Consider the following 23,016-nt stretch of genomic DNA (forward strand, 5'->3'; position numbering starts at 1 on the left):
CAAATGGTTTCGCACTGGTTTTTGTGACTGTTTCTTACAAAAAGAAAAAGGAACGAAGAATAAATAGTGACCGTGAAGAAAGGTGGTCTTGATTAGGGGGCGGCGGGGGCTGGGGCAAGAGTCTGGCAAGAGGGTGCGCTGGGTTCTGGTGGCAAAGGGGATCTGGGGGAACTGGGAAGAGGCGTTCCGGGTCTTCCCAAACCTTTCGGAGAGGAGCTGGGCCCACACCAGGCCTTCTTCACTAGATCTGTGGGTTCCTTCGGCCCTCTCCACTTCGTCCCTGCCTCCTCCCCAACCAGGACTCCTCTTTGCCTCCCTGGCTTGTACCCACCCGCCCCCCCCCCCAGGCTGTATGTCTGCCTGCCTGCCTGTCTGCCAGATGCCCTCTGTCCAGGCCTCAGAGCAGTGTTTAACCAAGCAGCACAGAATTTCCCGGACACTGCTCTGTGCCGGGGCCTGGGTGGCGCCATCCCAGTGGGTACTCACTACGCCCCGTGGGACAAGGCCGCCCTTCCCCCGCCCCGGCCCCTCGCCAGCTGAGAGGGAGGGAGCCTGGCCCTCTGAGCCGTGGGGGATGCCCAGCACAGAGCCCGGCCCTGCTTCCCTGCCTCTGGAGGGACCTACCAGCCATGCCTAGCCGTTATTAAGACAAACCACCCAGCACCCATCGGAGGATCAGCCAGGCCTTAAAAGGCGAGGGTCAGATGGAGGATGTGGCCTTGGCCTGGTGGCACTGCCCGCCAGTCACCAACACCACCTCCCAAGGCAGCGGTGGGCTCCCAGCCTGCCCAGGGCTCTCCCTGGGGACAGGCACACACGTCAGTGACGAGAGATGGGTGCCAGGGCAGAGCAGGCCCTTCCTTAGTGTCCCGGCTCCCTTCTGCTCAGCCATGGTCACCAGCAGCATAGCCTTAGGCACCCAACCCGCCGGGCCTCTCTCCTCAGCTGCGTATCAACGGTAGTGCCACCGCTCTTCCGGGCACTAGGCACTGGCTACAGGGACAGCTGGGCACAGGGGAGGGCAGCCCGAGGCCCAGTGTGGGCAGGGTCGGCTTCCCAGATACAGGCCCACCTGGCAGTGCCCAGAGCTGGGCTACACCTACAGACCATCCCGCCCCTAAACACTCTACTGCAAAGCAGGAAGCGAGACCGGGGCTGGGCTGCTGGGGTGCACGCTTGTGTCCTGGAGGGAAGAAGTGCGTTGGAACTCATGGGGGGCACGCAGGCTGGTGGGCCTGCTGGGGTCTTAGGCTCTGAGGGAGCCAGTTGCCGGCCTTCTCCAGGCCAACTGGGGGCAAAGGGGTGTCAGAGGAAGTGGCCTGCTAAAATATTTCTGTTTATTTCCTTTGCTGAGTTTGAAGGGCATTCAGTCCTACCCCACCAGGCCTTGGGGGCAGCCCATGCTGGAGGTCCAGAGGGCAGCACCCTGGGCGGGGGGTGGGAAGGGTGAGTGAGGGAGCTGAGCCAGGTGAACATCAGAACCCGGGAACGTGCCAGAGGACAAGGAGATGCCACTGCTTTTCTCTCTTCCTCATCTCCCGCCCCCATCGCTCACAGGTAGCCGCCACCTGGGGTTATCTGTGTGTCCAGCTGTCAGGGCCAGCCTGTGGGAGGCCACTGGCAGCCTCTGGAACCAGGCCAGTTGGGGGAAGGGAGCTCAGGAGTAGGCAGAGCAGCCTCAGGCGAGGCCCCGGGAGAGCCCATGGTGCAGGGACAGGGCATTGCTTCACGTGGCCCACCGCACAGGAAGGCTGAAAGGGAAATGCCAGCTCAGAGACAGCCACCCCGGCCTGCTGGCTGCAGCTAGACTGTAGGGAGGGCAGGTGTGCGTGTTTGGGGGTGGAGGGAGCCCCCACATATGGAGAGGGCCCACAGTAAGGAGTAGGGGCACAGGGTCAAATCCTCAGATCTTCCAGGCATAGACAGAAGCCAAGTTCAGCTACTTGGGCACTAGATTGGCTGGGGGTGTTTGAGGAGCCTCTATCAAAAGAAAGCCGGGCCTCCCAGCAGGAGGGGCAGGAGCCTCGCCCCAGCCCGATACCCCATGATGCAGGCTCTTCAGTCAGTGTCTGTCCAGGGGACCCAGAGGCCAAGAGGCCCAAGAAAAGGAGGTGTCACGATGTAGGGTGAAGAATAGGGGTGCAGAGGCCCCCAGTCCTTCCCCAAACCTGAAAGCCCAGAAGATCACAGCATTCGGACAGTGCCCGGGAGGAAAGAAGGTGGCCGCCCCCACCTGCCCGGGGCAGGGCGGGGTCCTTCCTGCCTTCCGTGAACCAAAGGGAAATCGAGGCCCAGGGCCTCCCCGCCCCAGAGCGGCCCCCGGCCCGGCGGGCAGCTAGACTTTCTTGGGTTTTCGGCCGACTTGGTAATAGTAGTAAACGCTGATGGCAACAAAAAGGAGGCAGCTGGCCAGGAGCAGCAGGATCCCCAGGGACATGAGGCCCGTCTCGGCTAGTGTGGCAGTGACCACTGTGGGAGAAAGGCCAGGGTGGGGGGGACAGAGGTCAGAGGAGGGATGTGCCCTCACCCCCCACCACAGGATGGCATGCTGATCCGGGAGCCCTGGGGCGGCCACCTCGCTGGCTCTGCCCTGAGCTTGGGGTGGGGGGGTCCTGCCAGCTGCCTCACCCCACAGATGTGTCTATTCTGAGGTCCCCCACTTGGCGGGGACTGAGGCAAGCACGTGGGCAAAGCCGGGGTGTGCTGTCACGCCTGTGCCGGGGGGTGGGAGGCTGTGGAAATGCACACGTGTGTACTTGGGAAGATACAGGTACATGTTAGGCACGTGAGCACAGGTGTGCAGGCGCACAGGTAAACACAGCCACAGGAGTCCCTCCCCCTCAGACGGTGCCGTCGCTTCTTGGAAACCCGAATGGAAAAGCCGAAAGGTGGCGGCGGAGCTGCCCCGGCCACAGCCTGCCTTCGGCCTCCCTCCCTCCCTGCCCACCTCAGGACTCACCCATGAACTGCACCCCGAAGTAGCAGGCTTCCGTGAGCAGGGTCCAGCGAATGATAACCTTCTCAGCAGTGTAGAGAGCATTCCACATGATCAGGGAGATGCCTGGGCGGCGACACAGAGCGGCACGGCCTGAGCCCGCCGCCCCCTTGGGGCAGGGAGCCAGGACCCGGGACTCCCACGCCCCCTGCCCCCACTCACACACACGCCTCAAACTAAAACTCATCCGCCTGTCCCCTGCCCCATTCCCTCCGGGTTCAATTCTGCCGCTTCGGCCGATAAGCTCATTCCCATTCATGAAATTTCCCACGCACCACGGGACCCGGGGCATGTCAGGTCCCCTCACTGGGACTCAGTCTCTTCATCTATAACACGGGAGGCGTGAGCTCTAGGTTCTGCCCCTGTCAGGTTCTGTTTAGATTCTGGGTTGATGGGAGTCTGTGAGTGAATGGGTCATCTGGTGCTATAATCACGCTTTCTTTCCGAATGGTCTCCTGGAGACAGAAAACCTGAACCCGTTACAGAATCACTCTAAGGAATTCCCCAGGGGGCAATGGGTAGACCATATTTTTAGGAGAAGAACCACCTACTTAGCCTCTTCCAGCTGGCCCTGCGTCTGCTGGCTCTGGCCACCAGATGTAGGCTCATTCTCTCTGAACAAGCCTAACCCTATAAACTCTAGCTCTCCCACTGTGTGGGTGGAGTGCTCGAAGCCGTGCCAGTCTCCACCACGCCCTGCCCCAGAGGTATTGGAACCGGGGCAACTGTGTGCAAAGGCACAGAGGCCTTCTGAAACTGGGGCACGGGGCTGTGGGTGGGTGTGGGGGAGCTAGGTTTGAGAAGGCAGGCCGGATCCCCAGATGCCCCTGAATGCCAGATGGAAGAGCTGGGACTTTATTCTGCGAGTAATAGGGAGCCATAGAATGCTTTGGAGACGGGGAGGGACACCATCTTTGCTAAGTTTTTAAAGCTATTATTCAGCTTCCTAACATGCACTCTGTGGGACTCAGAATGGAGAGGAAACAGAAGTGGTTCGAATGAGAGGACCAACGAGGTGAGGAGTTTTGCAGATACCATGCTGATTTTGCCACTTCTAGGCTGTAAGGCCCTGGACGGCAGGGCCTGGGCCTCATTGGTCTCTGCATCCCAATGCCCAGGTGGGACACTGCACCAGCAAGCGCTCAGCGGTAGGCCAGATACAACAAAGACAGAGCCCCAACCCACTGGGTACATCCTGCCAGTGGCCACAAGATGGCAGCATACACCCAGCAAAGACACTTGAAGGGCGGGGCTCTGTGAAGGGTAGTCCCTGCACAAAGGAAGGCTCCCCATGATCCCACAACCCCAGTTAGTCCCCCAGCTGACCACCACCTCCCACCTGGAGTCCACCCCAGCAATACTCACTGAGGAGGGCACCACCATAGAGGCGGATGGGGGTCTTGCTTGTCACCTGGGCTCCATCAAAGACTGCATCATAGAGCTGGTCAGGGAAGGCAAGGGCCTGTGGACAAAGGGCAGAAGGCTCAAGTGGGGGAGATTCACTACTGAAGCTTCCCCAGATATTGTCTTCCCCCAGGAGCAAGGCCAGGGTCCCCAGGGCATTCCAGGGACAGGACTTGATTGTCCCCCATCCACCCATGCTAGGGCAGAAGGCACTGGGGTTCCCAGGGGCAAGGAACCAGGACCAATGACATGGGATCTAGGACACTCCAGGGCAGGCAGGCGCAGGTGAGGTGAGTATAAGGAGACGGGACATGGAGGCAGCCAGGGAGCCTTAACAGATGGGGCCTCAGCTTGATGGCCATTTGGGGAGAGAGGAGCAGGGAGGAGCCCCCAGCAGAGGCCCAGGGTTCCCCGGGGGTGGGGGGGGGGGGGGCTCACCATGATGGCAATGCCGGAGAAGAGCACAGCAGAAACAAACTGCCAGAGCCTGGGGAGGCGTCAAGAAGAAAGTTACGCAGCCAGGTCATTCGCCGCCACCCCCAGACCCCAGGGGACCCTCCCCTCTCCAGGCGAGATGCCCAGGGATGGCTGGTTTCAGGGGAAGGAATGAGACGGGATGGAATCGAGGGGCAAGAGCGCAGGGGCAAGGCTGATGAGGTGGGGTCTCGCGCAGCCCCTCCCCATCACCCTGCCTCCACCCAGCACACACATCGACGCTCACCTCAGCCCCAGAGGCTCCCGAACAGCAAACTTGATTTCGTTGCCCAAGACCTGGCTGATCTGTGGACACAGACGGGGCAGAGGCAGCCAGGGTGAGGCAGTGCTCGGCAGGGCTGGCCCACTCATCCCTGCGAAGCCCCCTGGGATGCCCAGGGATCCACCTGGGTACCTCTGCTAGCTAAAAGGCCATTCGGGCTGGGAGGGCGACACTGAGGCCACCGCCCCTGCCACTGCCTCCCTGACTCTGGGGCTCAAGGGAAGCTGAAAATAAGGTGTCCGAGAATGAAAGCTCAGGGTTCTGCCTGAGGTGGCTTGAAGCCTGGCTCTTCCACTTACTGGTGTGGCCTCAGGCAAGTCACCTACCCTCTCTGAGCCTGTTTCTCCATCTATAAAATGGGTTATAATGTTATCTGCATCTCTCAGCGCTAGCAAAATTAAATAACACTTTTAAAGCAGCTGGTATAATAACAGGCACATAATAAGCACTCAGATCTAGCAATCTGTTTTTATTTTTATTATTATTCCCCTAATACCTCCTTAAGTCTCTAGAGAAACGAGCTGAGTCCCAGAGCTCCTGCAGCTATAGAGAGGCCTCAGCTACTCTCTCCCCGGATGGTAGGGCAGACCCGCCTCCCCAAACTGGTGCTCAGAGGTGGATCCTTGGGTGTGGCCGGCTCAAGGCCACTCTGAGGCCCACCTTGGAGCGGTGCACCTCCCCATCGTCGTCCTCCCCGCCCACGCCGAGGATCTTGCGGGTCTTCAGGCGGCTCACGAGGTCCGTCTGGCTGTGCTTCTTCATGAGAGGCGGGGGCTGCTTGGCCGCCATCTTGTCCTGGCACCCGGCCTCCGTGGAAGGGCTGCAGGGAGACACTGGCCTCAGGCCGAAGGTCCTACCCAGCTCCCCGGCCTCGGAGGGTGGCCAGACCCTGGCCCAGGGCCTGCGGAGGCCTCCTGCTCAGCCTACGGTAACAGATGCATCACAGGACAAAAACTCTGAGGGCCCAGGCTCAGTACCCAGCTCCCTAACCACCCGGCTGTGTGATGAAAAAGGGACAAGTCACTGCCCTTTCCCGGCCTCAGCTTCCTCATCTGTACAATGGGTTGAGGTGGGTGGTCCTAAGACCCTTCCAGCTCTGCCAGCCCACCTGGCCTAAGTGGACATGGCAGACCCCAGGTGACCGGGCTCGATGGAGCCTCTCGGATAGCCCTGGGGGAAAGGACCCAGGGTAAGTGTTGGGACTGAGACCACATCCAAAGATTCCTGGGCTGTGGGGGTTAACAGGAGCTTGGGGTCGGTCAAGCAAACAAGGTTTGGAAGCCCTCCCTTTCTCCCTGCCTCCCTCCCTCCTACCCGCCCCACCAGGTAACTTCCTTCAAACTGCCACGACTGAAGGAAGGGGAGAGGCTGCCACAGGACCCAGCGAAGCCAGAGGAAGGATGGCCACAGGTGTGGGCAGAGCATCCGGCAGTCCAGACCTGTCCCCTCCCTGCCATGAGCACCTACCACCAGCCTCTCCCCCCACCTCCCGTGTCTGCCCTTCCATCCCCAGTTACCCCCAGCTCCACCCTGGGGGAGCACCTACTGTGTGCCAGGCAATGGAGATGCGGAGATGAGCTGAATACCTGTCCCTCGCCTCCGGTCAGCACAAAACCTATGCAGAAGAGACAAGAGTATAAACCGCCATGAGGCAAAGGTTCCAGAAGCTGGGGGTGGGGGAGAGCATTGGGCTCCTATAATCACAGCCTCTCCCCCCTGCAAAGTGGGTGCTATTTACCCCCATTTTATAGATGAAATTCCACAGAGATGGGTTGACGGTAGGACCCCCCAGGGGCCCCACTGTGTGCCCCACCAACACTGGGTTTCTCCAGCATCTTATTCCCACTATGGCTGCCCCCTGGCAAGGCTCAGAAGTCGCTTGTCCCTTGGCCAGGGACCTGAGCTGGACTTGCCTAACCTCCCTGATCAGGCCTCAGACCCAAGTTTTAGTGCCACGTGGCCCTAGGCAAGTCTCATTCTTCCTGCCCAGCCAGGGCTGCCAGAAACAGAGTGCAGAAGCGTCCTCGGGTCACCTCTAGTCTTCCAGCCTCCCAGCGTCTTAAAGCAAAATAAAGCGCCCAGCAAATAAACACCAGAACAGAGAATCGCATGGGGGCGGCGGCGGGGGGGTGGGGGGGTTGGAAAACATGGCTTTAGATTTGGATAAACTAGGCAGGAAGCACATCGGCTTGAGTTTGGAGATAAAGGCAAAATCTGTATGGGAGGGAGAAACATCTGTGTGGGAGGTCTTCAGCGGGTGTGACGTCCAGGCTCAGTGTCCCTCCTAAGGTCCCTGGCCCCGTCCCTCGTCTGTCAAACACGGGCAGCCATGCTGTCCCCTCCCACACACAAACGCCTGGGGGCACGAGAGGTGGCTGGTGGCGACCGGAAGACAGCTCAATGCCCAATGCCAGGAGATGAGGAGGCGGCCGGCCCCACGGGGCAGTCAGGGTTTAACCACGCTGCTTCTTGGGAACACAGGTGCTGTCACAACACTTGCCACGACCTTCCTGTGAATTCAGACAGAAGCCGTAATCAGCCTGGCATCCGTCCTGCTGTGGGCCCAGAAGCCACTGCTGAGGAGAGCGCAGAGCTGCCCCCCTCGCCGTCCCCCAGTGCAGGAAGCCTTCGCCTCTTCCTCTTCCAGCCTCCCCTCCTGCCTCGTATTTTTAAATTACATACAGCAAAATTGACCTTTTTTGGTTATAAGTTACATGAATTTTAGCACATGTATAGATTCGTGTAGCCACCACTTCCAAATGAGGACACAGGGCGGTTGCATCACCCCCAGACTCTCTCACTCCGTCCCAGGCACACCCTCCCCTCACCCCTCACCCCTCACCCCTCACCCCTCACCCCTCACCCCTCGCCCCTGGCTGCCGCTGGTCTGTGTCTGTCGCTACAGCTTTCTTTATGTTTTTTTTTTTTTTTCAAATGTGTCACATTAATGCGATCACAGCGTCTAGGACCTTGTGAGACCGGCTCCCTTCTTTCGGCATAATGCCTCTGAGATGCTTCCGAGCTGAGTGCCCATCAAAGCCCATTCCTCTTCACTGGAGTACTGTTCTGTGGACACACGTAACAGTGTCATTATCCCGTCCCTCGCTGAGGGACATCTGAGTTGAGTCAAGAGACTGACGAGTACAAACAGAGCTGCTCTAAACATCCTTGCACAGGCTTGAGTGACCACGAATTTTCATCTCTCTTAAAGTAAATAAATGCCCTGGAGTGGGTCGGTCACTTAATCTCTCGGTGCCTCAGTCTTCTCATCTGTAGTTGGGAAAATGAAGGGTCCTACCTCGCCGGGATGTTGTGAGAACAGAGAGGAGATCTCCATGAGGCGCATGCGGGGGGGGGGGGCAGTGCCTGGCCCCCGGGAAGTGCTCAACTGAGATGGGTCCTTAGCCGAACACTCCCCCGTCCCCAAGTTCCCCAAGGTGGCAGTGGCTCTGCGGTGGAGGCCAGGGAGGATCAGGAGAGGACCTTAATGTCTCTACCCCACTGGGCAAAGCCCCCAGACCTCAGCCCCATGACAAAGGCTGATACTTGGGCCACGGCCCACCAGGCCTGAGCTGTGTCAGTGACTCCAGCTCAGAGGGTTAGCTGTCTTTTTCTGCCCAAAGACCTCTCCCCACCAACACACAATGCTCCCCTCTGTACCACAGGCCCGAACCGGAGAGCGAAGGCTGGGAAGCATGGCAGTGCCGGCCTCCTGGGGCCGGTTACAGAAAGGGGCTCCATTTGACACTGGCATCTCTCGGAGGAGAGACAAGCTTCATCCACAGGCACTGACATCAGGTATCTGGGCTGGTGGGACCCACTGCGGCCGCCCCAGAGCCCAGCCCCAGCAGCGAGCTCACTACCAACAAAGGGCCTTGGTCCTCCCAGGGAGAATGAGATCTTGCACTTGATCTCCAGGGAATGGAGCCCCTACACCTGCCTCTGCAGTTGACCGCTCGAGCAGAGTTCTGACCCTTCTCCACCAGCAGGACTGGGCCCAGCCTGGGGAGGGTAGGAAGGCAGCTGCAACACTCCTGTACCCCTGACCCAAAACCACTCCACCCCAAGGGAAACCCCACCCCCACCCCCTCAGATCTGCCCCTTAGCTCTTCCCTATCAAAGCCACTGACGTGTTTTAGTCCTGGCTCCGTTTTAACCCGAGCGAGGACAGAGGGCGCCTCCTCCACCCCCCTCCCTGCACTGGTGGGACGCCGGCTTTGCGGCAGCCGGACCTGGGTTCAAATTCCGGTTCTGCCTCCTCACCAGCTGCAGGGCTTTAGGTAAGTCGCCACCTCTCCCCCAGCCTCAGTTTCTGTCCCTGCGACGTGGGGGTAACGGGAACAGCCACTTTGCAGAAGTGCCGGAGGACAGAGAGAGGGAGCACAGGCCGCGCCTGCAGCAAAGGGCCCGGCCTGGGCCAGGCCTGGCCCACGCTCCTTCCACTTCCCTTTCTTCCTTCGGCCATGCACAATGGAAAAAGCCTGCCAGGCAGGGCTGTCGCGCTTCCTTTCCCAGACCCGGCTCCTTCTGAAGGGCCCCAGGGCCTCCCCAGGTGCCAGGCTTCCCGAGGCTAGGGCGCAGGGTGGGGAGGACACGGTGCCAAGCGAGAAGGGAGAATGTGGCTTGCAGCCCTCCGGACTTTGAGTTCACGACCCTCTGGTCAGCTTCTCTGACCTCAATTCCCAATAAAGCCGGCCGGCCACTGTCCTTTTCATAGTTGTTTCCACTTCTGACCCACTGGCCAGCCAGGAATTCCCTCCCTGCCCTCTGCTCCCCCAACCTTGCTTGCTCCTCACGTCTCTGTGTGGCCCCCGGGCAGTCCCCTCCCTCCTCTGGACTTCGGGGTTCCCTTACACGTGGCAGCTGCCACTTCCAGCCCATACTCCTAGTCGTGTCATGGGCAGCTGGCCTCCTTGAGACCCAGTGATCAGAAGGCAGGGCTGGTATTGTGCCCACCTGACAGTCTCCACACTGGGCCTGGGCACACAGTAGGCACTTTCTCAGCACAGGCAAATGAATGACAGTCAGGCTAAGAGAAGCAGGGCTCCCCACCCACCCAGAACACTCAGGATCACTCAGTTCTATGTGGCAGGCCCGAGGGGAGGCTGTCCTCCCAAATACACACCATGCTCTAGGCAGAGCAGACAGCTGAGGCCCAGCAAGGGCAGGATCTGCCCAGGCCACAGGTGAGCTGGCAGCAGAGGAGCGCAGGAAAGGGGCTTTGCAGTAAGGCAGGGCCGGGTTGGAATTTGGTCTCCCCTTACTGGCCAGGTGGCCTTGGGCAGTTCACAGGATGCCGAAGCCTCCAGGAGAATGCAAACACTCTAGGCGAAGGGCCTGGCATACGGGGTGCCTAGGACACTGGTGGGGTTAGAGCAGGGGTCCCCAACCCCTGGGCCTCAGACCGGTACCGGTCTGTGGCCTGTTAGGAACCGGGCCGCACAGCAGAAGGTGAGCGAGCGGTGGGCAGGGGGGTGAACCTTCAGCCTTATCTGTAGCCGGTCCCCAGCACTGGCCTCAGTTTCACCTCAGATCATCGGATTCTCATAGGAGCTCTGGTCCCTCGTGACCAAAAGGTTGGGCACCGCTGGGTTAGAGGACTGGGTGAGAACACAGGGTGAGGCCTTGGCCCCACTGTCTCGGAGAACCGAGGCCGGTCCTAACAGGTGAGCAGCAAAGGCGCAGGGCTTCTGTCTGCAGGATCCGGGAGTTCCTGGCACTTGAACTCAACAAAGATTTGTGATGCATTAATGACTGAGAGGGGGCTGGGAGACCCCTTGCTGGCCAAGGAGTGACTCCTTGCAGCCCCTTCCCCCTTCCTTATGTGCTGTGACAACAGAGGCTAGGAAAGAACACCCCTACGGAGCTCCCGACGGCAGCAAGATACAGGGCCCAGGACTGGGTAGAGGCCAAGCAAAGCCCGCAGAGACTGAACCAGGCAGGAAGGAAGGAGCTCATCGGGGGTGAAAACGTCAGAGGCAGATGGCACGGCGGGGCGGAGGGGCACGTACTTAATGATTGGTGAACTTGGACTCGAACCCCAGTGCGTTGTCTTAATCGTGCTCTGACCTCAGAAAAGTTTCATAACCTCTCTGAGCCCATGTTTCCTCCTTTGTGAAACCACAGTGCTACCTCTTAGCTCACAGGGTTGTGATGAGGCAGACTGAGAAAAGGCAGTGGAGGGGCCAGGCACCCGGTATGTGCTATGTCAGGACAGGACGGCAATTAGTAAGATTAAGATTACCTGGGGCTGCCCGGGCCCAGCCATGGCAGCCGAGCAGATGGGGCCGGACGTCACTTTCACACCCATCCTAGAGGACCTCTCCCAACCCCGCTTCCCCCCCCCCCCAGACTTCCTAGGAAGCCTGGTTTCCATAGAAACAGATGGACTGTAGAGCTGTCCTTGTCATGGAATCTGACGGGCAAGGGGAGGAGGAAGGAGAAGAAGGGGCCTAGGGCCCAGAACACCCACCAGCTACTGAGCCACCCCATGATTCAGTGGGGAGTCACCGCTGCCGAGTGTCGCAGCCAAGAACCACTTCCTTTTCAGACAGGACCCTCTGCCGAAGGAGCGGCACACCTGTGCCTCCCCATCTGGTCAGAACTGCTCCCGGGGCATCCAACCCAGGGGCTGAAGTGGAGGACGAGTACTTCCAAGACTAGCAATTCCCCGTAACCCCACTACGAACCTGTGAGATCGGCTGTATTACCACCCCCACCTTACAGATGAGGAAACTAAGGCCAAAGTGACTTACACAAGTGTCCCCTGGAATAAGTGGCAGAGCTGAAATTCAAACCAAATTAACTGTGTTTTACCTGGACATCCTGACGAGCTGGGGGTAGCGTGTGTGCGTTTGTGTGTGGCAGGACTGGGGGGAGGGGGAGGGGGGCAATTGTTGGATGGGCCTGACCTCCAAAAATAACAAAGTTCTAAGCCATCTTCCCTACTGCATCTTCCCTTGAAAGTCCCTGGCAAGTCGCCAGCATCTGAACTCCTCCCTGGGGTCTAGCCTCCCTTGGGCTAAGCCCTGTGACTCCAGCAGGACCTGGGGAGGGCTTCAGGGAGACTCATTGTTCTGTTATCACATTTGTGCAAAATAGCTGGAAATGGAGTTTGAGACTGGGCAATACCAGGGGGTGGGGAGCAGTGAGAGACTCAGGGCCCTAGCCAGAGAGAAGGGGAGGCGGGGGGAGCCCTAGCAAGGAAGCCAGGGCCCACGCCAGCCACCTCTATGGTCTCTTCCTGGGATAACCCATCCCCACCTCCTTGGGCAAGATGGGGTCCAAAGACCCCCAGCCCAGAATCCACCACCTGAGCCCTCAGGCAGAACAAATCTTGGGGAGTAAAGGGACCTGTGTTCACATCTTGGCTGTGTGTTACTAGCCCTGTGCCCTCTCCATTCCTTCATTATAAATGGGGGCGCTAATGCCTGACTTACTAGGTTGTGGGTGAACTTCATTATAAATGGGGGCGCTAATGTCTGACTTACTAGGTTGTGGGTGGGCTAGAGCTGAACTAGGAAGTCACAGGACGCAAAGGAGGCTTGATCGACGCAGCTGCATTCCCGACATCATCAGAGAGGCCTCTGGGTACAGGTTTTGGCGGAAGGGTCTCGGGGCCCACGGGCTAGGAGAGGAAGCTGAGGCCAGCCTTCGACGAGGCAGGGTTGCAGTGTGTCCCTGGAGAGCGTAATTATTCTAAAGGCCAGGCCAGTCTTAGTCAGCCTTGTCTCTCAAGTAGCAGGTGAGCCAGTGGCAGACGGGGCTGCCTCATCCATCTCTGTCATGTCCCACCATCGCGGAGAGCTCTGAGTCCACACTGCTGCAAAGGGCCAGGATGACAGCGTAGAAGTGGCAGGGAGGGGAGGGAGCACGGTGCAAGCCCTGTAGTCACGAAGGGGATTTCACGCCCCATGTCCACGAACCTCCAGGAACGTGGGAGCTGGCAGCCGAGGGTTTGCCCTGAAGCTAGAAGGCTGGCAGGGGCGCGCTGGGCTGAGACGGGCCAGTTGAGGTCACTGGCAGATTGTGCCATCATGGGTAAGCCAGGGCTGGACTTTGGGGCTCAGTTTCCTCATCTAAAAATAATGGGAGCATGGTCCCGACTGTGACATTCATGATTTGGCTCCCAACCCCTGCCATCCACTAGCCACACTCCAGCTGCCTGAAAGGCCCTAGCTCCTGCTGCCGGGCCCCAAGTCCCGCCAGCTCTCCCATTGTCTCCACGGACACACATGTTCTTTGTTCTCTGTCTTTCGAAGGTGCCTCATTTCCAGAAAGACAGAGAAAAGCCTAAAAGTTTCATCACAAACAAATATCTCAGAAGTGTAAGGGACAAAACATAAGCACTGCCTGCTGTGTTGGAGAGTGGGGAGGGCAGGGCGGAAAGCCAGGGGGGGACATCCCCGGGGGCCTCCGGCCAGGGGCCAAGGGTCTGAAGCTGCTGCTGTGTGCAAGGGGGCCTCCAGCCATTGTCCCCACTCAGGAGTCTGAGAGGATTTTCCCTGTCCCTGCTGTCACTCAGATTGGGCAGAGCACACAGAGAATTCCTGTCCTTTTCAGGCCAAGAGTGGCCAGCCTCCCCCTTGGCCCAGTGACCATGTCAGGACCGTCAAAGGCAGCTAGTGCCTCTGGATCCCATGGGGCCACGGTCATCAGGACGGACTTGCTTTTGGATCCCATGAGACCGGAGCTCTTGTGAGAAGGCAGTGGACACATCCCTGTCCCCTCCCACCACTCCTACCTTCCCCCACCCCTGTAGCTGCTCAGGAACTCAGAGTCAGAGAACAGAAGAGGGGAGGGGAGGGGAGGGGAGAGGAGGGAGGGGAGGAAAGGGGAGAGGAGGGGAGGGGAGGGGAGGGGAGGGAAGGGGAGGGAGGGGAGGGGAGGAAGAGTGTTTCCTTGAAGGGATGTACCACCATTTGAAGCAACTTTTTCAGAAGCAAGTGGGGCTCTGCCTCCTGGGTAGGTTGGGAAAGGTGGCAGACAGGTCCCTGTTCTTTTCCCAGGACGCTGATGGGCCAGAACCACATTCCAGGACTGACCGTCTCCTCCAGGCTTTGGGGCTCTGTTACCCTCAGACTAGTGATTAAAGGATGAGATCACAACTCCAAAGGCCTGTGTTTAAATCCTGGTTCTACCACTTACTAGCTGCATGGCCTTGGGCTAATGACACCACCTTTCTTGGCCTCAGTTTCCTCATCTGTCAAATGAGTAATAATGACAGCTACCTTCCACCAGTGAGAAGATGCACAAAGAACACTTAGAAAAATACCTGTTTCATAGCGAATGTTCAACAATAATGTTGCTGTTATTATTCTCAGACTGGGAGACTCAATTCTTTGCCTCAGTCTCTGCCCTTGACCACACCAGCTTTAGAATGTGTCCCCTTCCAGGCTACGCACAGAGTGGGGTGCTTATGGGGGTGGGGGTGGCCATAGGAAGGAAATGGGAAGAGAGAGAACAAGGGTCACTCTGGGTCAAGACGCTGGCCGCTGGCCCGAGAGCAATGACAGCAGGTGGGCAGGCAGCACCCAGGGAGGGAGCTGGCAACAAGTTGCAGAGACAAAGCTCCTCGGGGTACCAAGCCTGGGCGGTTCCCCTCCACGTCCCAGGCACTTGGCCAGGCCTGGCGCTGGGCGGGTCAAAGCCAGTGCTGTGAATGAACCGTTGAGATGCAGGGTGAAGGGAAAGCATTGTGGGCCAGAAGTCAGAACATCAGGCACCCCCACCTTGCATCCGCCTCTCCTGTGCATTCAGGGTGGCTTAGACGCTGTCTCTGGACACAGCTGCCCTCATCTGTGAAAGGGGGAGATAGCCACCCATGCTATCTCCTCTACAGGGCCTTGCTCCACCCTGCCTGCACTGGCTCCGCACCTTTCCTCAAATGCAGCAGGCACATTCCGGCCTCAGGGCCTTTGTATAAGCCTTCTCTGCAAGATCTTTACTTCCTGAAGTTGTCCCCCCAGCTCACCCCCTCAGAGCCTTAGTTCAAAAATCACCACCTCAGTCGGGCAGGCCACCCTGACCACCCTACTTAAAATGGCAATCCCACCCTGGCCCTGAGGCTCAACTATTCTCCTTTACCTCCTAATACACCACACGATTTGATTACTGATTTTTTCGTTATTTGCCCCTTCCCCTTTAAGTGTCAGCTCCATAAGGGCAAGAATATTTTGTCCACAGGTGTCTCCCCGGAACTGTGCCCAGCACTTTGTTCACTAAATTATTTTTGGTGTAGAGCTCACATTTTGTTCAAGGGGAAAGTAAAGAACAGTCCCGGGCTATGTAGAATATGATCACACGCCCCCTCCCCCATCCTACCCCTACACCCTCAGAGCAGCAGACCCTCTCTCCAGCAGAGGATGTGGGGTTATCTTAAGATCTTGGGGGAGGGAACGCAGCTAAGTCCCGGGTAGGAGAAGCTGCTGGGGGCGGCGGGGGACACGGTGGGGCGCGGTTCTGGGGGCAGGGCCCTGTGGAGAAGGGGCTTGAGCAGTGGATCCTGCAGGTGTTAACAGCCAGATATGGGTGAAGGTTGGGCCTCAGCCCTCCACTCCACACTGGGAAGGGCTGATTAAGCTGGCAGTATGCGAGTGGAAAAGGAGAAGCCAGGGCAGCTGGATCCCAGGATATTGGGCCCCAGGGGACCTCGGGGACCAGACCTCCCATTTTTCAGACGGGATAACAGAGGCCTGGAGAAATAGGACCATATTTCCTAACAGCTCAGCAAGAAAAATCTTTCCTCCTTCCGGGCTGAGTGTGGAGTTTCGGCTAGGAAATAGTGCCGCCAGCTAACGACCGGACCCGCCCCACACCTCCCATGTCCCTGGGCTCTGCCGGCTGCAGGAAGAGGGGCCGCCGGCGGCGGAGGTGGGCATCCCTTTAGCCCTAGGGCCTTCGACCCGCAGGACGGCCCCACCAGGAAAAGTTTGTCTGAAGGAAATCAACCAGGAAGTGCGGAGCGGCAGAGTGGCCTTGGCTTTGGATGAACCTCGGGGTTTTCGGCCTCCGCCCTGATCCTACTCCCGCCCCCCACGCTCAGGCTGAGAAGCCCGCTTCTCCGGGCTGCGAGGCGGCGGCGGGAGCCTGGGACTGGGTGGGGGCGTGGGAGGGGCAGTGAGGGGACTCCCAGCGAGCGCCAGACCCGGCTGGGCGCGCCGAGGGTGGGCGCGGCGTTCTGGCGGTTTCTCTACACACCCTCAGGGTGGGTGCGAGTATTTTGCGGACAGGCGGGAGCACCTGCCCACCCTGCTCCAGGCCAATGGCCCCACACCGCCTCCTTCCTGCTGAGCGCATGACTGGGGAGAGTGGGGGGCTTCCGTCTCCACCTGTGCTTCCCTGACCCCGCCCCCAACAACTGGGGCTTGAGAGGGGCTTCGGTTTTTGCCTGCTTCCCCCCAGCCGGGATACCGGGTCTCTCCAATCTTGCTTCTTCCCGCTCCAACGTGTCCTTTATCTACCAGCTCCATCCACTCACCCACTTTCTAAGACCCCAGGCGGGGAGCTCTAGGCTGTTGGGCGCCCGTGGGTCCTCTGGCCCAGCACCCCCCGCACCCACAGCCCCCCGAATCAGGAGGTCGTTCCACACATGTGGGCAGCAGGAACTCCGCCACCTCGGTCCGCGGCCCTGCGGGGGCGAAGAGGGGAGGAGGGAGACTCGCAAGTTTGTGCCGCTCACTCCCCGGACTGGGAACAATGGCGAGGGAGTGGGGGTGGATCGGGGGCAGAGAGGGAGGGGGCGGGACAGAGAACCGAGCGCGAGGACGCAGCCAGACCTCCGCGAGGGAGAGCCTGCTTTTCGCTCCGTCTGTCTTGCTCCGAAGCAGAGCGCGCGAGCCCGTGAAGAGGAGGCCGAGCGCGAAAACAAAACAGTCCAAGAGGGAGGAGACGGCGGAGGGACAAAGCCGCGGAGAGGGAAACCGAGTCAGCGGGAAGGGCAGCGAGCAGAGACCGCGCAGGAGAGGAACAGAGGGGCTGCGGGGTGGCGCCTCGGAGAGTCGGGGAGGGAATCCCTGGGGTCCCGGCCGAATCTGCTGGTGCCAAGAGGTTCTGGAGCGCCCGGCTCGCGCGCATGGGGTCCTCACCGTGCCCAGTGGTCCCTGCGGCCGCAGGAGCGCCGCTGGGCTGCGCTGCGCAGGCACCGGCCGACCGGCGGCGGGAGGGGAAAGTGCGAGGCTCCGAAGCGCCGGCGGGGAGCGAAACTTACGTTCCTAGCGCATGCTGGCGCCGGCTGCGCAGAGCTGGCGTGTAGGGGGACCTCGGACCCTCGGGCGCTCACATCGCGCCGCCGGCGCGGGGCAGGGCAGGGTAGGGCCAGGCTGGGCTGCGCGCAGCACCCAGAGCCGCTGGGGTTTGCCCGAGTCTGGCAGCCCGCGTAGGTCCCTCCTCTCAGTGCCGCGCAGAAGCCAATGGCGCGCCGTCCCCTCCCACGCGCCCGGCTGCCTCGCCCCCGAGGGTGGCCGCTGGGGCGGGCGGGAGAGAGGGGTTGGGGGGACTGGGCTCTGGGCTCCCCAGCTGAGGCCTTCCTGGAGACTGCCGGTGGGGGGCGCGCTCACGCCCTGGGAGAAGGCTCTTGAGAATCAAAATCCAGGGCCCGCGCTGCCCAGGAAGACTTTCTTGTCAAGTTCTGAAGACTGTGCCCTTTTTGTGAAACTATCAACACCCTCATAGGCTGGAAAACCACACTGTCTTAAATATCCTCTGGGTATTCCCTGGGACCTAGGTCAGTGTCTAAAACAGAAGGGACTGCTTGGCTGGTAGATCCTCAAGTGTGTATGGCACAATTACAATGGTCACTGTCCGCTGACCGCCGGCTCAGTGCCAGGCTCCTTGTGCTAAGAGTTACAGGTATTAACTCATTAGATTCTCACAACCTGTCATTAATGTTTGATTTTATTTAGCCTTCTGGCTTCCAGCCCAGGCCCACCCTTCTCTCCCCCTGCTTGGTGCGACTTTGCCAAAGAATATGACACTATCACACATCACACACACACACACACACACACACACACACACACACACACACACACCTCCACCCTGCTCCAGCGATGTTGCTGTAAAATTGCACTGTCACAGACTAAGATTTTATCTGGGGCTCCTGGGCATGTGGAGGTGAAGGAGGCAGTTGTCAGATGGAAGCAAGATGGGGTTTGGGGGGCTGGAGGGTTCCTTTCAGCCTAAAAGAACCAGGCTCCTATAAACAACATCTCTTCCCCCAAATTCCGGACTCATTTCAACACCCTGCGACCAGTAATGTGCTTGACCCAATTCCCACCACCCTGAACGCTCCTTCTTAGAAAACCACCTGCATCTCTTCATCTTGTCTGATGGTCACAAACAGAGGAGGGTAGGAGCGGAGGGAAGAGGAAGGCAAGGTTGCTGACACGCTCCACTTCACAAGTAAATGAGGCAGAAAGAGGTGAGTGGCGCCCCCAGGCATCTAGTTAGGTGAGCATTTTGATTCCAGGTCTGAGTTATTTCTGCACCAGTTCCTTAAAGGTTAATCAAGCAGGCTCTGGAACCAGACTGCCTAGGTTCAAATCCAGGTCCAGGCTTTTGGTGACTGTGTGGCCTTGGGCACACAGAGATAGCAGCAGAAGAACCAGCTCACAATAACAGGCAAAGTGCTTGGGGGCCTGGAGTAGAAGGCAGAGATCCCCACCCCTGCCCTCCCAGCTTCCACTTTCCCTAAAGCGCCCATTAGAAGCTCATGTTCATTTCTTTCTTATACACTTCTCTAAACTGATGAGCAGGAACATTCTAGTTCAGGAACATTCCTTAGATTGCCGTTCTGCCCTTAACCTTTCTGAATTACCTCATTTTTACATTGAGCATTAAAAAGTTCACCTCACTAGGCTATTGTGAGGATTAAAACTGACATTCATAAAGTGTACCCCAAATCTAGGCAAGAATAGGTGCTTGGCACATGGGAACAATGAGATGTCATGTTAAGGATGCAGGAGCAGGAACATTAACCGAGAAGGCGTGAGAGGGGTGTCAGGTCCCCAACTCTGCTCCTAACTAACTACGTAACCCTCTGCTGTACCTAACACATGGAAATATAAAAACACCTGCCTCTCAGAGCTTGTGAGAGTCAAGTGGATTAGATGAAAAAGGTTTGCAAACTGGAAAAGTCAATTTCTGTTATTATCATTAGTATTGTGATTCTCATTATTGTGGAATGTTTCCCTTGAAACCCCAGGAGGGATGGATGGAGCCAGCAAGGCCAGCTGAGGGACTGTCACTCCTTTCCAGCCTCCCACGGGAGCATGGGAGAAGCTGGCTTCCATCTGCCCTGGTTCCGCTCAGCAGGGGCAGCCACGCCTCCTTTATACCTCCTTTGTGCCTGATGTGAGTGAGTGGGCTTGAGTGTCTGTGTGTGCCTGTGCCTGTGCATGGGCATAAGGTGATTTCTGGACGGTTAATCCTCACTGTCCCGAAATCACCTGTGAGTTGCGAATTCCCCTGGGAAGAATGCAAATGCAATTGGAGTTCAAAGGTGCCAGCAGTGGACCTAGTTTGGGCACCTGGGAGGTAGAGGAGAGAGGTGAAGGGGACGAGGGTTGGCCCTACTCTTGTAGCCAGGGCCTGGGGATGGGTCTCAGTAGTGATCTACTCCCTGGGGATGAGGGCCATACAGAGAAAGAAGATGTTGTCAGAGGCTGTTGTGGTTGAGCCCAGGGTTTTTGGAGCTGCTGGACCTGGGTTCAAATCCTAGTTATGGGACCAGAGGCCAGTGCTTTCATTTCTCCGAGCCTCAGTTTCCTGGTCTGTAAAATAGGGATAGTAGTAGAGCTTACTCCTAGGGCTTACTGAAAGTTTAACAGGGAGGATGAATGTACAGCAAGGAGCAAGCACAAAGTAAATTATTGCTGCTGATATTATTAGTAGGCAGGCCCAGAAGGTGGAAGGAGGGGCCTCTCCCTCCCTCAGGAGGTGCCAGTGCTTGTAAACAGTAAAAGGTAGCTCTAGGGTGAGAGTTGTCAGGCCAGGGGGGTTGAAGCTGTCATGAAGAGCACCATTTTGGCCAGAGAGGAAAGGGCTACTATCCCATGCAGTGAGGCAGAGGGCCTGGGCCTTCATAGCTCCTGCTGGTTCCCTTTCCTGGTTCCCCTCACTTCCTCTAGAGCTTCTTTCCTTGGGAGCCTGCCTGGTCAGAAGACCTCTGGGGCTTTCCTCTCCACTCCTGGTGGTCCCAGGCTGAGCACAGTTTGGGGGACTGGGAGAAACAGCTGGGAGCTCAGGAAACCTGAGGCAAGCCTCCCCCACACTATCCAGGCCTCCTTCCCTCCACCCCACTCCCCCGTGGCCACCCTCGCTCCTGTGAATCATCCCCTCAGCTGCTGCTGCTGCTGCTGCTGCTCCAGGACAACAGAATGGCAAGCAGCTCCTCACCTGGGGGAGAGATATCAGAATGGGCAGAAGCAATGAGGTTCAGCCCTTCTCAAAGGAAGGATGTGATGCTTAGGTGCCAGAGGACCACAATAAGCCATTTCCTGCTTCCAATGGGGCAAGGCTCCAGGGGACAGGTAAGAACAGAACTTTGGAGTTAGACCATCCTGGATTTAGGGTCACGACTATAGTCCTTGATAAGTAGCTCTGTGGCCTTTGGCAAGTTTCTCAGCCTCTCTGAGCCTCAGTTTCTTCATCTGTCAAATGGAAAGAGGAAAATCATGGTAATTCACAGGGTACTTGGAGTATTAAGTGTACGTCCCGAGCTCAGGGCCTGTTTCACTGTAAGTGCTCAACAAATGTTCATTGACCCAATAAATGAATGAACATGTGGAAATTAAAGTGAGTGGGAGTGGAGGGTAGGTGTGGCTGTCTGTGGGAAAGCCATCCTCCACCACCAGCTGCGAGAGTCAGGGAGATGTCGGGGGGCCTTATATTCTAGTTCCAAGGCATCTGTTGCTCTGTGCTGGTGTGAAGGGGACGGCTTCCAAAACTCAGACAGGATGGAGTGTGGACTATTCCTTGTGGGCACAGCTGATACTTCTGCAAGCCAAACAAGAGCCTCATTCTGGGTCCAGATGCTCTCAAAGTGCTGAGCGTCACCTGTGCCAACAGATTCTAATTCATAAAATCGCCTTAGAGTAGCGGTTCCCAATGTGCAGTTACATGTTAGAAATGCAAATTTTCAATCCCACCATGGACTATAGAATTAGAAACTGCGGAAGGAGGGAGTGGCTGAAGCAGCAAGCCCGCCTTGCAGCAAGCCCTCTAGGAGAGTCTGATTGGAGCTAAAGTTTGAGGACCATTGTTTTAGAGTTTGCAAAACAGATTCCTAGATTCCCTCATTGAAAGGGACACTTTGATATCGTTTGGCCCATGCTGCAGGCAAGGCTAACAGGTCGGCCTTTGCCAGTTGGTATCCATCAGGGAAGTGGAAGAGGTGGGCCTGCAACCCACAGCTTTTGGTTTGGTTTTGGAGCATTGGTTTTCATTCTCGGATGGGATGACTCAGGCGTGGGGGTTGGGGGAGGACTCTGAGCTGAGGGGCTGCTGGCGGGGTGCGGGTTCCTTCCCCTCTCCCGGGAGAGGGGGTAGGCAGTGTTTATTATTCCCTCTAAGGTGTCCCAACCCAAATCTACGTAAATAAAGCCCAGTCTGGCACTTGGAGTAATCGGTTTATTAATATTCTCAGCCGCTGCCAAGGCGGATTGCAATAACAAAGGCGGCCCTGCCGCCACGCACCGAGACATCATTATGTAATTGCTCCGAGGAGCAGAGGGCCTGGGCGCCAAAGGCCCCAGGCACCCAGTCCCGCACTAACGGCGGGCTGGGGAGGCTGCGCCCTGGAGCTCCGAGGCTCCAGGCCGGGGATTCAGGGAGCGGGTGGAGCGAGCGACAGAACCGGAGCCCTTGCCCGCTTCATCCGCGCTCTTCTCCTCCCATGGCCGGCAGCGGGTTAACTCCTGCGCGGCTGGGTGCAGCCCTACACTCTAGGCAAAGGGAACCCTAGAGGCAGATGGCTGTCCCAGGGGGACTCCGCAGGCTGAGCCAGCGCTTCCCCTCCCCGACTCACCACCGACTCTCCTGCCCCACCCTCACTCTGACTTGAAGGAGAAAGGGCTAACGCATCTTCAGACAACTTCAGGGTGCAAGACCAAATTCGAGGTGAAGGGTGGAACTCTCAGATGGATTTAATACTTGGCGACAGTCTTCAGACCCTGCCTTCAGAACTCCACAGACCTGTCGGTGGCTCTGCCCACTCCTAGCCGTGTGGCCTTGGACAGTTTTTGTAGCCCCCCCTCTCCCCCCGCCATGATTACACAGGGATCGTGGCACCCCCAGTCTCATGATGCTGTAACCAAAGGGCAACTGAATCCAGGGCTCATGCTGCCTGTGCCACTCGGCCAATAGACCAACACAGGAGTTGGACTATTTAGAATAAGCATTTATTGTCGAGGCGCCGGTGATCTGAGGAAGCAGCAGGTTATTGCCTTTAAAACTGCCTTGCCTTCTCAGTCCCGCTTAGGGCATTGAAGGGAAAGCCTGGGCCTTATTCCAGAGGCTGCACGGTAGTTCCGGGAGGGTCTGTTGTGCTTCATGGAGCCATTCCTCTGGCAATGTGGTCCTCCAGTGGCATTAGCAACCGAGGAACAAAGACGGAAATAGTCTGGAAAGAATGCTAGACCAGAAGGATTGTGATCAGTAAGCATAAGGTCATTAATCTTAAGTTTCAGGGCAGGGGATGTTCCAAGCTCTGAGTCAAGCCACAGGGGACAATCTATTGTTAAGCTATAGAGTAAGGAAAGGTGAGGCCAGGAGGCTGTGAGGACCCCAACCAGGCCTTTCTTCAAGGCTAGTTACTGTTTATTGAGCACTTACTATATGCTGGGTACCTATATACTGTGTG

General features: G+C 57.9%; 1 protein-coding gene across 4 annotated transcripts; it reads right to left on the reverse strand.

Annotated features, from left to right (window-relative positions):
- Positions 1 to 7: 7 nt before the first annotated feature.
- On the reverse strand, positions 8 to 17,531 carry TP53I11 (tumor protein p53 inducible protein 11). Of its 4 annotated transcripts, none has more exons than XM_016146826.2 (8): positions 17,365 to 17,531; positions 6,699 to 6,771; positions 5,817 to 5,976; positions 5,121 to 5,179; positions 4,838 to 4,886; positions 4,361 to 4,457; positions 2,960 to 3,061; positions 8 to 2,469 (listed from the first exon to the last, which is right to left on the reverse strand). In XM_016146826.2, the coding sequence occupies exons 3-8, from the start codon at positions 5,943 to 5,945 to the stop codon at positions 2,336 to 2,338; spliced, it is 570 nt and encodes a 189-aa protein (XP_016002312.2). In that variant the 5' UTR covers positions 5,946 to 5,976; positions 6,699 to 6,771; positions 17,365 to 17,531; the 3' UTR covers positions 8 to 2,335. The 4 variants fall into 4 exon arrangements, with proteins under 4 accessions (XP_016002312.2, XP_016002310.2, XP_016002313.2 ...); XM_016146824.2 differs by having other exon boundaries at positions 6,703 to 6,771; positions 17,365 to 17,530; XM_016146827.2 differs by lacking the exon at positions 17,365 to 17,531 and adding an exon at positions 17,243 to 17,343.
- Between the last annotated feature and the right edge of the window lie 5,485 nt (positions 17,532 to 23,016).

The sequence above is a fragment of the Rousettus aegyptiacus genome, unplaced genomic scaffold, assembly GCF_014176215.1.
Source record: "Rousettus aegyptiacus isolate mRouAeg1 unplaced genomic scaffold, mRouAeg1.p scaffold_m13_p_5, whole genome shotgun sequence".
Taxonomy (NCBI): domain Eukaryota; kingdom Metazoa; phylum Chordata; class Mammalia; order Chiroptera; family Pteropodidae; genus Rousettus; species Rousettus aegyptiacus.